The sequence below is a fragment of the Ptychodera flava genome, chromosome 14, assembly GCF_041260155.1.
Source record: "Ptychodera flava strain L36383 chromosome 14, AS_Pfla_20210202, whole genome shotgun sequence".
In the NCBI taxonomy this organism is placed as follows: Eukaryota; Metazoa; Hemichordata; class Enteropneusta; family Ptychoderidae; genus Ptychodera; species Ptychodera flava.
The window spans coordinates 1,408,365-1,424,673 of NC_091941.1; the positions used below are offsets into that span (position 1 = coordinate 1,408,365).

Below are 16,309 nucleotides of genomic sequence, written 5' to 3' on the forward strand. Positions count from 1 at the left end.
AATAAACAGACAGATAAACATAAGTGAAAACAATACATTGAATAAGAATTAAATAAATGAATAGCAAATAAATAAACAAACCAGCAAAACACAAACAAATAAATAGATAGATAAATAAACATAAGTGAAAACAATAAATTGAATAAGAATTGAAATAACTGACTGAATAACACGTGTAAATTCAAAATACGACGTAGGTATCACTTCCCACTTTACTCCCAAAAGGGATGTGACTTCATTGCGACATCAGTATCATTACCCACTATACTCCCACAAAGGATGTGACTTCATTGCAGCATCAGTATCATTACCCACTATACTCCCACAAGGGATGTGACTTCATTGCGACATCAGTATCATTACCCACTATACTCCCACAAGGGATGTGACTTCATTGCGACATCAGTATCATTACCCACTATACTCCCACAAGGGATGTGACTTCATTGCAGTATCACTACCCACTATACTCCCACAAGGGATGTGACTTCATTGCGACATCAGTATCACTACCCACTTTACTCCCACAAGGGATGTGACTTCATTGTGACATCAGTATCATTACCCACTATACTTCCACAAGGGATGTGACTTCATTGTAGTATCACTACCCACTTTACTCCCACAAAGGATGTGACTTCATTGCGACATCAGTATCACTACCCACTTTACTCCCAGAAGGGATGTGACTTCATTGCGACATCAGTATCACTACCCACTTTACTCCCACAAGGGATGTGACTTCATTGTGACATCAGTATCACTACCCACTATACTCCCACAAGGGATGTGACTTCATTGTGACATCAGTATCACTACCCACTATACTCCCACAAGGGATGTGACTTCATTGCGACATCAGTATCACTACCCACTATACTCCCCAAGGGATGTGACTTCATTGTGACATCAGTATCATTACCCACTATACTCCCACGAGGGATGTGACTTCATTGCGACATCAGTATCATTACCCACTATACTCCCACAAGGGATGTGACTTCATGGCTGCACAGCCCTTGTGGGAGTATAGGGGTGGTGATACTGACATCGCATTATAAATATGTTGCATGAGTTGTTCAGTCAATTATTTCAATTCTCCTTCAATTTATTGTTTTCATTTATATTTACTTATTTATTTTTCATTTATTTGGATTTTTTTGACTGATTAATTTGCTATTCACTTATTACTTGATTATTCAATTTGTGTTGTTTGTTTGTTTGTTTGCTGGTTTGGTTGGTTTTGTTGATTCATTTGTATGGTTGAATTTTTTGTTCGTTTGTTTGTTTGTTTGTCTGTTTGTTGATTTATCCTGGCTGGTTCAATCAGTTTGATGTCGTTCTTTCAGAGACTTTATTTATAACCAATTGTTTATGTTTTAAACTCATCCAATTTGTTAAAGTGTCGTAGATCATTGTTTCATTCGCACGTAACACAGCGCTTGGTGTGTTTGAGGAAACTTTTCTTTCTCACATCTCCATTGCCTTGAAGTTTGGACATGGACTACTTTTATGACTGGATCAGTCATATAAGTACTCCATCTATACCGAAACTTGCTTGAATTTAAAGCTGCTAAATGCTAAATTACTTTCAAAATATTGTATAATAGTATTTTCAATCTACATAGCAAGTTTTGTCAACTGTGATCAGGTCCGACAAAGATAAATATCCCTAATTAGGAAAGTTTAAATATGCAAATTAGTAACTACCTGCAGTAAAATGCTAAAGGACTTCCAACAAGGTTATATCATACACAGCAAGTTTCATCAACTTTGGTCAAATCAATCCACATATGTATCCTTAATTATGGAAAGTAGCATTTAAATTTCATGTCAGCTTTTTATATCTTTCACGGCTGTTGTATCCTGATTTCAACATTTGTCGCAAATCTCATCAAATTTTGTGCAACCGCTCTCCATGCATATCCATTTTTGCCAAACCCACAAAAACTAACCAGTTCTTGCAAGTCCAAAAACAGACTATATGTAGCAGATTTAATTCTGATCCTATAAGCCGTTCTTGCGATATCGAGCCGACAGAGCTGAATAGTTTCCCTGTTAGACAAAGATTGCATTTCTCAAACACATTGGAGTAACTATATGCTTTTGATAGGATATACTATATACCGTGAATTATTTGTCCGTTGATTCCATATGCCAGACGTTCTTTGATAATTCTATGCTGTTAGCATATGCCTTGCTTCAGAAAGATCGGACATGATTTGCATAAAGTGTTTTCAATGTGTTTTATTGGCATTGTTCGTAACAGCTAGTGGGTTAGAAGTTTGTTCTTAACACCTTCATTTTGAATCACTGAAATGACATCATCTGTGTACCTGAATGTCAAGTACTATCGAAAGCTTTAGCCACGAAGACCTTCTGTTTGACCAAATTCTGAATAAAGTCTGCTTCATCTGAGTACAGGAACAAATCAGCTAGTAAGTGGGAGGGGGGCACATTTAGTTCCCTCAGGTATTCCTGTACACTGTTGGAAACTTTGTCCTCAACATTCGACAAACATGTGAGGAAGGATGAGAAAGTCAACCATACCGATGACGTCATTCTCTGTATGATTTGTCTTAGCAATAGTATAATTCTTGACGAAGTGTGTAGAGACTGCATACTTGTAACGGCGTAAGCCATTATTGTAGAAAAAAAAGATTGATCATGCAACGTGTTCCGACGGAATCTTGTCCTTTAATACAGTAACGTCACCAGTTCATACAAGAAGTGAATGTGCAGATAGCGAACTTTCTCAACAAGAAAACCATGACGTTTAGAACATTCTAAGAAAAATAAATATATCTCCCGGATCGCACCCAGAGTTTGTTTCCTGCCAACCCACAGACCAAAAATGAGTGACGTTGATACAGATACTTAAAGAGGTGAGAGGTATAACTGATTTGACTTCGGCAATGATAAAACCCGATCATTAAAAAGGCATCCTTTTTATAGATATATTTTGATTTTCAGAGATAATATCTAAAGCTGGAAGGCTCCACTCGCTAATACGGTGAAAAGATAGAGCTTATCTTCAGCCTTTCAATAAGGATTTGCCTAAAGATTTACTCCCAGCTTCACGAGTTACAAGTCTGATGCGCGTATCACGCAATGAATGTTATAATTGGAGAGGGGAATGGGTCAAAATTTTAGAATACACGGCAGAAGAAAGTGAAATTCCTGATGCTAAGATATATATGTTCTAAAGTTATCTATTATGCTGATCTTTAGTGACAGGGATGTCGGAGGTGTACGTTGGCACGGTGAATTTTATGAATTTCATCCCATGGTTTCCAATTAATCGGTCATTGTCGTTGATTTGTTTGGAAGCTCTGGGACGAAATCTGGGATGAAAATTGTAAAAAACCAGTCAGATTGTTTTCAAACATCCAGACAAACAATTCAAGATAAAATAATTCTATACACATGGGCATTCTTTGGCTGAATCTATGTTACCTTCTTAAGAATAGTGATGGAAACGATTTGTTTTTTCTTAACCGAGTAATAGATTGGTGTAACCGGTTGCATTGATTTTGTAAAACCTTGGAACACGATTGAAACTAATTTGGGATAATTGGATTTTCATATTTTGCAAATTTTTCAAAAGTGTTAGGTGCCATATAGCTGAATGTTGCAATATCGCAAATTATTCATAAGAACAAGTGTGTAATATAAAAAGAAAAGCAGATGAGATAACATCTGTAGATTAAGTCGACATTACTTCACCATCCAATTATCCCAAATTAGTTCCAATCGTGTTTTGGATAGCTTAAAGTTGAGGACAAGCACTACAACATAGTTTTTCTCTCACATTTTATCTTGAAATAGTAAAGAATACCAAGTTACTTGTTTTGTATATCAGCAACACCATAAAACTACCTTAGTTTAAGTTAATTTTGCCATAACTTAAACTGAAACTAATATCGTTCATCTTTCGCTATAGAAGGCGTCTCTGTCTCCGCGATATAAGCTATTATCTCAAATTGAAACCCACCCTTCAGTTACAAAAGATATCTGTATCCAAGAAATCAGATACACCTTTATATTTGTAAGGTAAACAAAAATATAATATGCATGAATTTCAGCAGTATACAAGGACTGTTTCTTGGATAATTTTTATAGAACCGCCCAAATTCACGCCTTTCTCCTGAATGTTGAAGGGGTATAATAGCAAAGTTAAGTTTTTCTATAAGTTTGACAGTGTAGTCTGCTTCTGCATAAAGTTCAAGATCGTCATCTTTTACACTTAGTTCCCTCTGATCAACCATAGTGTACACAATGTTTTCAAGTACCCAATTTTAACTACCACGTACCAAAAAAACAAACAAACAAATAAATAGATAAATAAATAACCAGCATAATTATGATATCATATCCATCACTCACTCCATGTCCCGCAACGTCAGTGTTCATCCAGTCTATCAGTCTTTGAACTCTTATTGGTCCGGCGGTGCATGAATGTTTGGTAGCTGCGTAAGGGGAGGAGGAAGTAGACCCATTAGACCCGTAGTGTGGCTTAACTCTGGGGATGTATGGCCATCAAATGGCTGTAGAATCTATCACGCTTTCCCTCCGGGCAGTCAGATAGGTATATAGCCCCAAGGATGGTACGTCATCCTGCATGAAAAGCATGTGAAAGGGAACTGGCAGAGAAGTCATCCCGTGTGTATCATGGTTCAGCTTTCTCAACCCATGGTCAATATAGCCCCAAGGATGGTAATTCATCCTTAAGGGGTTTACATATAAAGTGTGATAAAAGAGAGAAGAGAACAAGATTATGGCAGAGACTGATGCACAGACATGGATCTATGGTGTACGTGAAGAGGTGAAGACATTCTCAGATTGGAAAAATTCCGGACCCACTAAAGTGAGTAATGCGTATGGAGGCAGGGATTGTGGTAAACGTGAAGCATTTAATGCAATTATGGATATTCTACTGCCAGGTATTAGTAATCGCATATACTTTTATGTTGGACGATGACTCATCCCGTAAGAATGTCATTTATCTATGGGATTATAAGGAGAAGATGATGTTTTCCTATGATGAAATGTAATATACATGATTTGAGAGGCTGCACAATCGTTGGATTCCATTCAGGACAAGATTCAAACCTTATCCAAGTCCAAAATTGCTTGCCATGTTTATGATGAGGAAAAAACCCACATTTTTCATGCATAGACCCCAACTAACAACGTAGTTGTTAGTAGTTTCGAGCGAAGCCCAACTACTACTACGATCGGACGAAGCATTTTAGTTACGTAGTTGCCGAGTTGGCGCCCATACCTATTGATTTATTTGACCCAAAGGTGTGAAATTACCGGTGAGGGGGTTGTGTGTGTGTGTGGGGGGGGGGGGGTGGGTCGTGCTAAAAATTATCCTGAAATTATATTTCTATACTACTAATTACACCGCCTTTCAGATGTTCCAACGCCAATCATCTCACCTTCCTTTTCATTTTTTTGAAAATTACGCCACTCCTGATTGTTTCTTTTCCCTGGGCGGCATCGTCAGAAAATTTTACGTAAAATGGAGATACAAACAGAAGAGAAGGATATACTGTTATCGTGTTATTCTTCAGCCCTTTTGTCGCATAATTTGTAAACATGGTAAATAAATCCCCTGTTGCCTCAACAGAAACTATAACAGTGACACCCACTGTTCATTAGTAAGAATATTTTTAGTTTTAAAATTGTCTCCTAGGGATGATATGTATGTTGTCATCAGTTCTGTTGTTCTAACTTTCTCCTATGCTATACTGCGTGTAACTAAGGAAACTGCGATTGAAGTTCTTAAAACAACAAGTATTAAGTGTAAGATTGCCATAGCGTTTTAAAATTCGACTTAAAACTATGTTATCCGGTATTGAAAACAATTAGCAGCCTTGTTTTCGAACAAAATGCATTTCCGTAGTCATCCCATTGAACTCCATAGAAAGGAAATCATTACGATGTTATCACAACGAAGTTAGGTCAGTTAACCATAACAACGTCACCCACCTTCCTAAGGTACGTTCCATCATTAGCATAATTTCTGTCATAAATTTGAGTCGAGGCACTTGCGTCGATATCTGCAGCGCGTCTTTTTAAAGTAGAGTTCTTCTTCATCGTAACATGTCGGGAACTGTGTTCTCTTGTTCACTTTTCATTTTGATCTCTACACAAGCTATCACTTCAGACACGGCTGCTCGCTTCGGAGAAAGTAATCATTCTAATACAACGGTGTTACCGGCAAACGGCAGTAGCTACAATAATGCTTCTCCTCGATCCAATTCCGCATCTGGCGCTAAGATACCCCTCTACCTCGGTACGTTCTTCAGCCTCGGCGGCAACTGGGAAGGAGGCGGAATCGTTCCAGCTGTGGAGATGGGCCTCGATCATGTCAATACTAGGAACGACGTGCTGCCAGGCTACGAGCTGAGGATGGTCTGGAACGATACAAGGGTAACGTTGAATATTTTTACAACTTCGATTATTAATATTATTGTTACCATCTGCAAGGTTTTCGTAATATCACCATCTCAGTGCCAGACCTTCGTAATGTTAAAACCAACAAAACATAGCGTGTGTTAGAGGCTGATGTACGCTTGCAAATAGTTGGGTTCATAAATTGATGTAATTGCAAGATTACATTTTGAGAAAATGAGCGTATCCACAAAGAGCTAGTAAAATGGGCGTTTTAACTCTGTAATATCCACATACGTGCAAAACATGTTAAAATGAAATGAGAATTTATTTGAACACATCAATGCACCTCTGCAAATGCGCATCAGAGTAATCAGTCTACAATACAAAGCAGTATATGTAAGAAGGGCTCTATTCTTTTTTAACATAAATAAATAAGAAAATTGATGAATGAGATAAATAAACAAATAAGAGCTTTGGAACTGTTATGTGGAAGTCATTAAAGTGTGAGGGATATCGCTTTTTACTCGTCATCATCATCGTCAGAATTTTAAAACCGTAATGGATTCCTGACTCAAAACCAGCTTACGGTCTTTATTAGAAATTGCGACTGGAAAACAGATTCAGAATAACGCTACTTTTAATTTTTGGGTACTAAAAGAAACCCAGCAGAAACATCTTTTTGCATGACTTCCTTACAAATACCCAATTTTACTCCCTGCCCTATAATTCTATTGTTCCCGTTCATGGACCTGCAACAATATCAATTTGAAAAACGACGACAGCATAAAACAGCAACGAATAAATAAATATGTTTCCTTTTTTTAGTAACCTCGTACAATATGCACCGGCTTCCTTATTTAGAGGTTATAAACAGCAAGCAAGGGTATTTGGTTGCGGATATGACTTCTAGGGTGAAAATTAGCATATATGGCGGGAAATAATCACCAAGCGAAGCGCAGGAAGCGGTATGCGAAGGATAGATTTTAGAGAATGACGTCGTTGGAAAAACCCTGCAATGATTACAAATATCAAAATAATGCCCAGAAATGCAGCAACTGAAGGTGTACAGACGTTATACATCAGATTATCGCACGATTATTCATGAATGCATCTGTTCTGTGTGTGGTAAACGGACACGGTATGTATCATATCAATATCACGTCGCGAATTAGATGATGGACTTTGGTGACGTTGCACATGCACATTACATTACTATCTGTCAAAGTAGGCATTATATTTATCTACCTAGCAAACGAACAACGAACATTCAAAGCAGAATTTGTGAAACGTGACTTGCTTGAAGTCATTCAATTACGTTTTCAAAGATCCTTGAGTGGTGCGATTCAGTGGTTCACGAAATCGTTTGACACTGTTGGGGCAGGGATAATGATGTGTAAAAAGATTAGGACTCATAGAGACTAATATGGACATCTTAAGCCTCAGAACCAATATAACATACCAGACGTGAAGTGAAAAATTGTCGTCTGTCACAGCAGCAATGAAGTTATCACTGACGCAGAGTTCGCAAAAACAATTTCAATTTTATGTTTAATGGCGAACGCAACTGAACACATGATATCATGTGTCTTAAGTCAAGTACATAAGTATTTCAAATTAGCTATATGCATGGTGGCTAAAGTTAACTTGGGGTGTGAGTGCGTATATATATCAGATATCAGATAGATAGATAGATAGATAGATAGATAGATAGATAGATAGATAGATAGATAGATAGATAGATAAACACATACCATGCCATTTGTTTTCTGTGCCACTCATAGTGAACATATTTACGTATGGCGGATAATCAAGGCCAAAATTCGAATTCACATTTTGGAATCTGAATATCGCATTTTCAACTTTCGACCAACAATCTTCGAATTCCAATTCGAAGTCCCATCACCGACGTTTTTCTTAGCGGTCTTCACTATTTGTGTAGGCGTCCCTAAGTTGCTTCATTGTAGTTAGCCACGTTTTTCCTTCTTGGCCATTCTACGTCGGAACGCGTCATAGATACGTCACATGACGTTATCGGATTTCTCGGGTGATTCTTGTGTGATGCTCTACGGGGTCAACGAAAAGATGGACAAGCACGTACCGTTTTTGGGATTGACAGCTGCCGATCCGTTCTGTTGCAGATTCCGACCCTTGTCACAAAACCAAAGCGATTATTACTAAATAATGTTGAAGCTCTACTTTGTATTAAAATATGTCATATTTTTAAGAAGTGGTAAAACTTTAAAACATGTGAAAGTCTGCCCATTCATTGGGCCATGATGACTATCGATTCATTAATGACTGATTCATTTTCAGTGTTCCAACCCTATGATCCGACACCCCTATGTCCGACACACTATGTAAAAAATATTTAAATATGTAAAATTCTATTTGAAAACGTCCATGTTTAGAGAGATGGTGTACATTCCTACTTAATTGAAGTATTTTCGGTCCTATTCAAAAACATTAATGTACAGAAAAATACTCCTAAGAGCGTCTTTTCAAAATCGTGCGCAAAACATGTTGTTTAGAAAACTTTATGTGATTTGGAAAAAGGACTTTTCTGAAGAAACATCGAATCTTAGTAAAAGGAATATAAACCATGATTTATCCACGTGAAAAATATCATGCAGAAATGACATTACATCCGAAACAAGTGGTTATACTTAATGTCAGTATTCAATTCCAAGATGTTAACAGGGCGAAACTTCTTACCCATTTCAAGACAGAATTTACTTACTCCATGATATCATGATACATTTATCTAGATTTTGAGTTGAATAAGTTTAATTTTGAGCACTGAAAATGTCTCTTTGGTACCGTTTTAAGGTTTAAAGGACAAGAAATAGCCTCTTTAACTAATAAGAATTCTCTAACGAATACTGGGAAACCCTCTATAAACTATATTATAGTGACTACATTTCAGCGCACCTTGGTATTATTCACTTTCAGTATAATTCTTTAATTCAAAGAGGATTTAAAGAAAAGAAACGAGTCTGAGAACATGATATTATCGCCGACAGGTTCGTGGTGGGCGCGCAAACGTAAACTCTCTTTTTGAAATTTAAAACCCTTTCGTTAATCAGTTTTCAGTACTTCCTTCTTTGACAACGCTGCGATATTTCTGATCGAAATTTGCACTTTCTCAAAAAGAGTGTCTGCGATTTCAATATATTCTTGGTTTCAAGTTAAGGGCAGTTCATGTTTCAGACATACATTTTGATTGCTCAAAATAGATATTCCATTTAAAAATAATTATTGAAGGACTGCATCATATAAAATCAATAAATAAATCATTTTGTTCTACGTAAACTTCTACCATTTGTCGTTCATTGTACCATGGTTCTCTTGAATCGGAAAGCACCAAACAGCGGCAAGTATTGAAGTCCGGCGTCTTCCATAACTTGTAAAACTTTAGTTGTATATTTACTTATTACATTGTAAATATGAATTGATAACAGGATAACTAGTTCCTGCAGAAGTCTTCCATAGGGGTGTCCGAACATAGGGTTGAGGGAATATATGGGTGTTGGAATAAAACGGTGTTGGAATATATGGGTGTTGGAATATAGCGGTGTTGGAATATATGGGTGTTGGAATATAGCGGTGTTGGAATATATGGGTGTTGGAATATATGGATGTTGAAATATATGGGTGTCGGAACATAGGACGGTCACCACTTTGGTTCATTGAACGTACTTGTACAGGTCATTTGTTGACAGTTGGACTGGACGTAGTTATTTGTCTTAATGTCAGCATTTCGCAAAAGTCGTACATTACTATTACTTTGTCGAAATATAATTTTTACCTCAAATATGAAAGACGTAGATATATACAGCATAAAGGACACCCCAAGCTGTGATAAGATGCGAATCATATACCACACAACTTACACAAGAGAATGAAACACAGCTGTCAGACAGAAAGTGTTTTCAGGTTCCGGACCAAGTTTGATCGTTTGCACTTGCGCTGGCATAAGATCGGCAAGCGAAAAAAAACGGTACTACACCGGATACACTTGCACGAGCTGAATGACACGCATTCGGATAGCATTTAACATCCAGCAAGACTCTCACGCCTATATAACACATCTCCTCATCTGTCAGGATGGTCAAGGTCATGTTGCAGCCTGGACAAATTGCCACTAACATGGTCACTAACTAACTCGACACTTCAGCGTTACCGTGTGTTTGGGACTCCCTAACAAAGTGATGAATAACTTTTTGTAAAATGATACCTTCGAATTTTACAACTCGCATTTGACTATGATGATTTGTATGCTCATATTTGGCTGTGTTGCCTTGCTAGTGTTATAGGGGACCTCTATGAGTTAGTCAAAATATGATTTATAAAAATCAGAGTTCGAAGGTTAAAAATGCTCTGTACGAATCCAAAATGGGAGTTGGATAGTTGAAAATGCGATATACGAATCCAAATGAGAGTTCGAATTTTGGCCTTGTACGAATCCAAACTAGGAGTTTGAAAGTTGAAAATGCGATATATGAATCCAAAATGGGAGTTCCAATTTTTTAGCCTTGATTACGCACCATAGGTACGTAGCTTGTACAATTGTCGTAGGATAATTTTGAAAGATGTTAAATCTGAAAACAGCACATCGAAAATTTGTATTATGACATTGGCAAATGTAAAATGTTACCAATGTCACTCTGCTCAGTTTAAGTTTTCAAAATGTGACCCTCCCCGGGGTCAGGTTTGTAAAAGCAGAACTGCCCCATCCTTCATGATAACTTAAAGCTCCCTAAACTGGCGCTATGGTCGGGTATATGTTCATTACAGACTTAGTTTGTACATGTTCATTACAGACTTATTTTGATTATTTTTGCAGTGCGAGTCGGGAGTAGCTACTCGAGTTTTTTTTCATCAGCTTCAAAACTCACCTCAGAAAATCATGATACTGGGACCACCTTGCTCACCAGGATCAGCTGTTATGGCAGAAACAGGTGTTCATTGGAATTTACTTGTGGTAAGTATAATCTCTAGTAGTGAGTAGTCTATGAATTTAGTGGTAGTAACTATAATGTCAAGTAGTCCATGATTTGTGGTAGTAACTATAATGTCTGGTAGTCTTTGGTAATGTTAGAACTCATTTAAGTGTAAATCTCAGGGTTTCTTTAAATCACGAAGTTCCAACGAAAATGGATGGGGGAGTCGAGGGCATAGTGTTTACGTGTGAAAGCCGATGTATTTGCACTCATGTTGTCAGATGAATAGGCACATTTTCCTGGGGTTTGTGTCAGCTCATTCGATTTAAGTTTTTTTAGAGTTACACCCGTTATGGAAATTTTGATGTCAGGTTTGCAACGATCGTTTTCTCAAAATTGCAATATAAGTTTAACATAAGGCTGGACTTGGTAATGAAAATGACATTTGTTCGTTCTTCTCACAGTAATATAGTCTGTACCGTCACTACATTCAATTCGTTGAGTGGTAAACCACCCATGCAGTATTCAATTTGCTAGGTAGTAAAACTCCCAGTCTTACGAAATTACACCCTTCACGAACGACAGCGTCAAGTAGTACTGATGTCTGACGGTGACAGAAAAGTCAGATTTACTCTTTCAGCAAATTCAAATTCTACTAAAATGCATGGAAAATATAATTATATCTAGAGTGTCTATTTAATACTATACAGAATACAAAGTATGTACATTCTGATATGAAGAGGAATCAGCAGTAATAATTCTCAGCTTTCATACAGCAACTTTACACGAATAGTGTTTTCTTAAACACTTTATTTACAAATTATTAAAAAGTTCAAGAGAGACAGAAAAGTTATTTTTTGTTTTCATAGCTGTCGTATTCTGCTGCATCTCCGGCTCTCTCAAACCGAGAAAAATATCCGTACTATTTCCGTACCTACATATCAGACACTGCATTCAACCCAGCTAGAATTCATCTTATCAAGAAGTTTGGTTGGACACGAGTGGCGACAATTCATGAAAACTATCCACTGTTCTCACTGGTATGTTGCCGTCAGGCTTTTGTTCAATCTCAAATAGTATTGTTACGTTGTCAAGCATTTTTTGTCAACGTACTGACCGTAGAAATTATCATGATCATGATCATGATGATCATCATCATCATCATCATCATCATCGTCATCATCATCATCATCATCATCATCATCCTCAACAGTGGCAGAACAGCCATTCACAGTGCAGCTATTTTGTTTCCGTTTCATTCTAGTTAAAGTGTCAAATGTTCAAGGGTAACATTATTCATTGCATGTTTAATCTTAGCTCCAAGTTCAGAAAAATGCTTATAAACCAGTATGTCCCCTGACAAGCCATGGCTTGCAAATCTATGCTGGACACACTTCTCTCACCGACTCTATTCTAACACCAATGTTTCTGTCCTGCTGAACTGCAGATGCGTACAGAATACGCGCAAGCAAGCGCACATCCACACACTAGAGGACTCCTGCATACATTGCAAGCTAGTCTAGCGCTTACATATTGTATATAAAAAAACAAATGTCAAACGAATAAAGAATTAGCTTACAAAGAAATATTTTAAAGTCAGGCTAGGTACTCTTAAAATTAATGGTGCGAGTATTGTATTAACCCGACTTCCGTATTTTGAATGTGTAATTGCAATTCCACGGTCTGAAGATTTTACAGTGTAGCTGACAACACAGTTACTCTACGTGCTTATAACAAGTCGTTTAAGAAATTTAGGTACCCTATTTATTAAACCTCTGTAACAAGTAAGTATTTCATTGAAATACTCTTGAATGCGTACTGCCTAATGTCAACCGTCATGAGAGGAGACTGTACGGACAACGGAAGGATAGTGTGTCTAGAAAACGAGATTAGCTTATCGAGCACACATAAACAGAGAAATTACTGAAATGATTTCTGTGTTTCCCTCTGGTTTGGGTTGTTTACTCTTTCTACAAGTTGTGAACAATCGACAGTGGTTTGCTTCTTGGGTGTTTTAACCGAAATTAAAATGTACACTTTCTGAATTCTCCCTAGGCAATAGATGACTTACTGACGCTCTTGAAAGCAAACAACATAACGATTATCAAATCAGAAAGCTTCGCAGAAAATCCAAAGAACCAAATTGAAAATCTTAAGGTATGACTCATTGATCTATGTTAATTAATAATAATAATATAGTAATGTTGTATGGTGTCATGGTGTTGAAAAAATGATAACTTATTCCCATGCATGTCTGTTGGTCTATAAAATGTATTCCCAGGACGTCAGTATGTCAGTAAATAGCAATCGTATTCTACCAATCTCAAATGTTGTATACCTGGAAATGAGAATTAAACAATTGTCTTTCACATTGTTCTGTCAAATTAGCCGATTGATATTCTTTGATAAATTTTGATTTTTGTCATGAATTTGAGAGAGAGAGAGAGAGAGAGAGAGAGAGAGAGAGAGAGAGAGAGAGAGAGAGAGAGAGAGAGAGAGAGAGAGAGAGAGAGCGCAAGCCAACTCCATAAAACAACTCGGTCATTACCAGCTCGGACTGAGACAAACTCGAACATTATTCCATCTTTGCCTACAAAGTCTACACAATTTGAATTACGATTTTAATGAGAGTGTTTGAGAGAATTAAATTTTATACACATTATTGCCGTGGCAATGCCGAATAATTAACCTTGGTTTGGACCAAAATTAGTTTTTAGGGCATTTTCACTATGCTGCACTTACTCATTACGCTGCTTGGCAAAAATCAAGTCTCTCTTGGTAACGCTACTCCAGCTGGCTCCAGCTGTTGTTGCACAAATTATGTCTGTGGTAACGACTCAAGCTGTTGTCGCACAAATTATGTCTGTGGTAATGACTCAAGCTGTTGTCGCACAAATTATGTCTGTGGTAATGACTTAAGCTGTTGTCGCACAAATTATGTCTGTGGTAACGACTCAAGCTGTTGTCGCACAAATTATGTCTGTGGTAATGACTTAAGCTGTTTGTCGCACAAATTATGACTCAAGCTGTTGTCGCACAAATTATGTCTGTGGTAACGACTCAAGCTGTTGTCGCACAAATTATGTCTGTGGTAACGACTCAAGCTGTTGTCGCACAAATTATGTCTGTGGTAACGACTCAAGCTGTTGCCGCAAAAAGGCCGTTGGTTTACAACGGTGTTTTAGGCCACAACGAGTTGAGAATCGAGATAGGTTTTTTGCAGAGTTATTTTTATTTAGTTGGTTTGGACCTAGTTTGATTTTTGTCAAGTGTCGTAACAGTGACATGAATATGGAATGATAAATCAGAAACAGGGAAACAGTAAGTTAAGCAGAGAAGAGACAGTAAAAGGGAAAACCAGTTGCCAAGAAAGACAGAAAAATGTCAGTGAACTGACTACACATTCAGTTTATAGAAGGGAAGGCACAGCGTTACATGTAAACAGAATACCTAGCGGTCTTCCTTATATTGCTTTGTTTCGATATTCCCACACAGAAAAGTGACGCTAAAATTATAATCGCCAACACCTATGCCAACAAAGCCAGGAGACTATTTTGTGAGGTAAGTTTTCCATTTCTTTACTACACACACCCAAATTTTCATGAAATAATTTGATTGAAAATGATAGGATCTAGTAGTTTACGCTCAATATATTCTAAAAGTCAATGGGAGTATTGTTATATGAGAAAATATACGTCATCAAGCAAGGTTTGGCTGTAACGTCAATGATGGCACACGGAGCCGAGATAAGATACAACAGTACTGATCTCCTTACCTCGTCACAATGGATCGCACCGGTTTAACGATCATCTTCCACGCATTGTACGGTACTCTTCTGTATACCATCATAAACTTCGACTGAAAAATAATGCATTCAACATCGACATCGAGTAATAAAAACAACTATGTTCATGAAATTCAGTATATATCACGAGAGATCATTTCACAAAAGTTCCTAAACCACAAAATACCCGATTTAGATGGCAAGCCAGCTAGGATATATGCCAACTGAATAACACAAATTACGGATGGTAGGAATACATTCCCGCATAAGGTCAACGTTTTACCAACAAAACATCAAAATGAGAAATATTGCATATAATATCACTATAATTGAAACATAGGAGATAGCCTTTGTGACATCTTGAGACATATAAACGTAACCATGGATGTAAAGGAAATGTTACCATCGGCAGATACATATCCTTTAAATCGGTGACCTTCACCTGTGCGGTATCAAATGCATATGACAAAACACTTCAAATCAAGGCTTTCTTAGCACTGTAGTTTCAAAATTTGGCTTGACGTCATTCGATTTCTTTTTCAATTTTCAAAATCTGTTTGCAGAGGTACTAGGTATCTTGGTATTTCTCATCGGATGGGAAACAAATATGGACATTAACGCAATGTAGCTTTAGTAGCCGGTGATGTTGTTATGGAAACTAGAACATACATTTTAATCTAACTAGGTGTTTATCACACGATTATACAAGTGCACTTACATATTCACTTCCTCCATAAGAAGTAAATTAAAACAAGTGATCGTCACTTATTCCGCTATGAAAGGTATTCCATTTACGATGATTTTCTATTTGAAGATTTCAATTAACTCAAAGTTTTGACAAACACAGATGGCCTGTACCTCTGTGCCCATGTATTTCTCCCGATTTGAACAAATTTTGATCAAAATATTTCTATTTTGTTAGTGCGCGTTTGGGGCTCGTTGTTTTCGGTCATGTGTCATGGGAGAAACTACTGTAACATCATTTGCGAGTGTATAGGTTGGCGGCAAATATGATGACAGTGAAGTATAAATCGTAATTTGATAGCAGGTCATGGAGTAATTTAGATAGTAATTTAGTTGCAGTGTCCTATTTCTATTTTTTATTGATCCATTTTCTAACATTTCAACATTTCCCTAGTAATTAGAGTCCTTGGACGATATAAATCCTTGGCCGCTGTAA

General features: G+C 37.3%; 1 protein-coding gene across 1 annotated transcript in view; it reads left to right on the top strand.

The window, feature by feature from the left end:
- The first annotated feature begins 5,959 nt into the window (after positions 1 to 5,959).
- Positions 5,960 to 16,309, top strand: part of LOC139148911 (gamma-aminobutyric acid type B receptor subunit 2-like) — a 33,207-nt gene continuing 22,857 nt past the window's right edge. Inside the window, exons 1-5 of the mRNA XM_070720363.1 lie at positions 5,960 to 6,441; positions 11,249 to 11,386; positions 12,215 to 12,385; positions 13,401 to 13,502; positions 14,841 to 14,906. Coding sequence (XP_070576464.1) covers positions 6,112 to 6,441; positions 11,249 to 11,386; positions 12,215 to 12,385; positions 13,401 to 13,502; positions 14,841 to 14,906 — 807 coding nt within the window. The 5' untranslated portion in view covers positions 5,960 to 6,111. The remainder of the gene's footprint in view (positions 6,442 to 11,248; positions 11,387 to 12,214; positions 12,386 to 13,400; positions 13,503 to 14,840; positions 14,907 to 16,309) is intronic.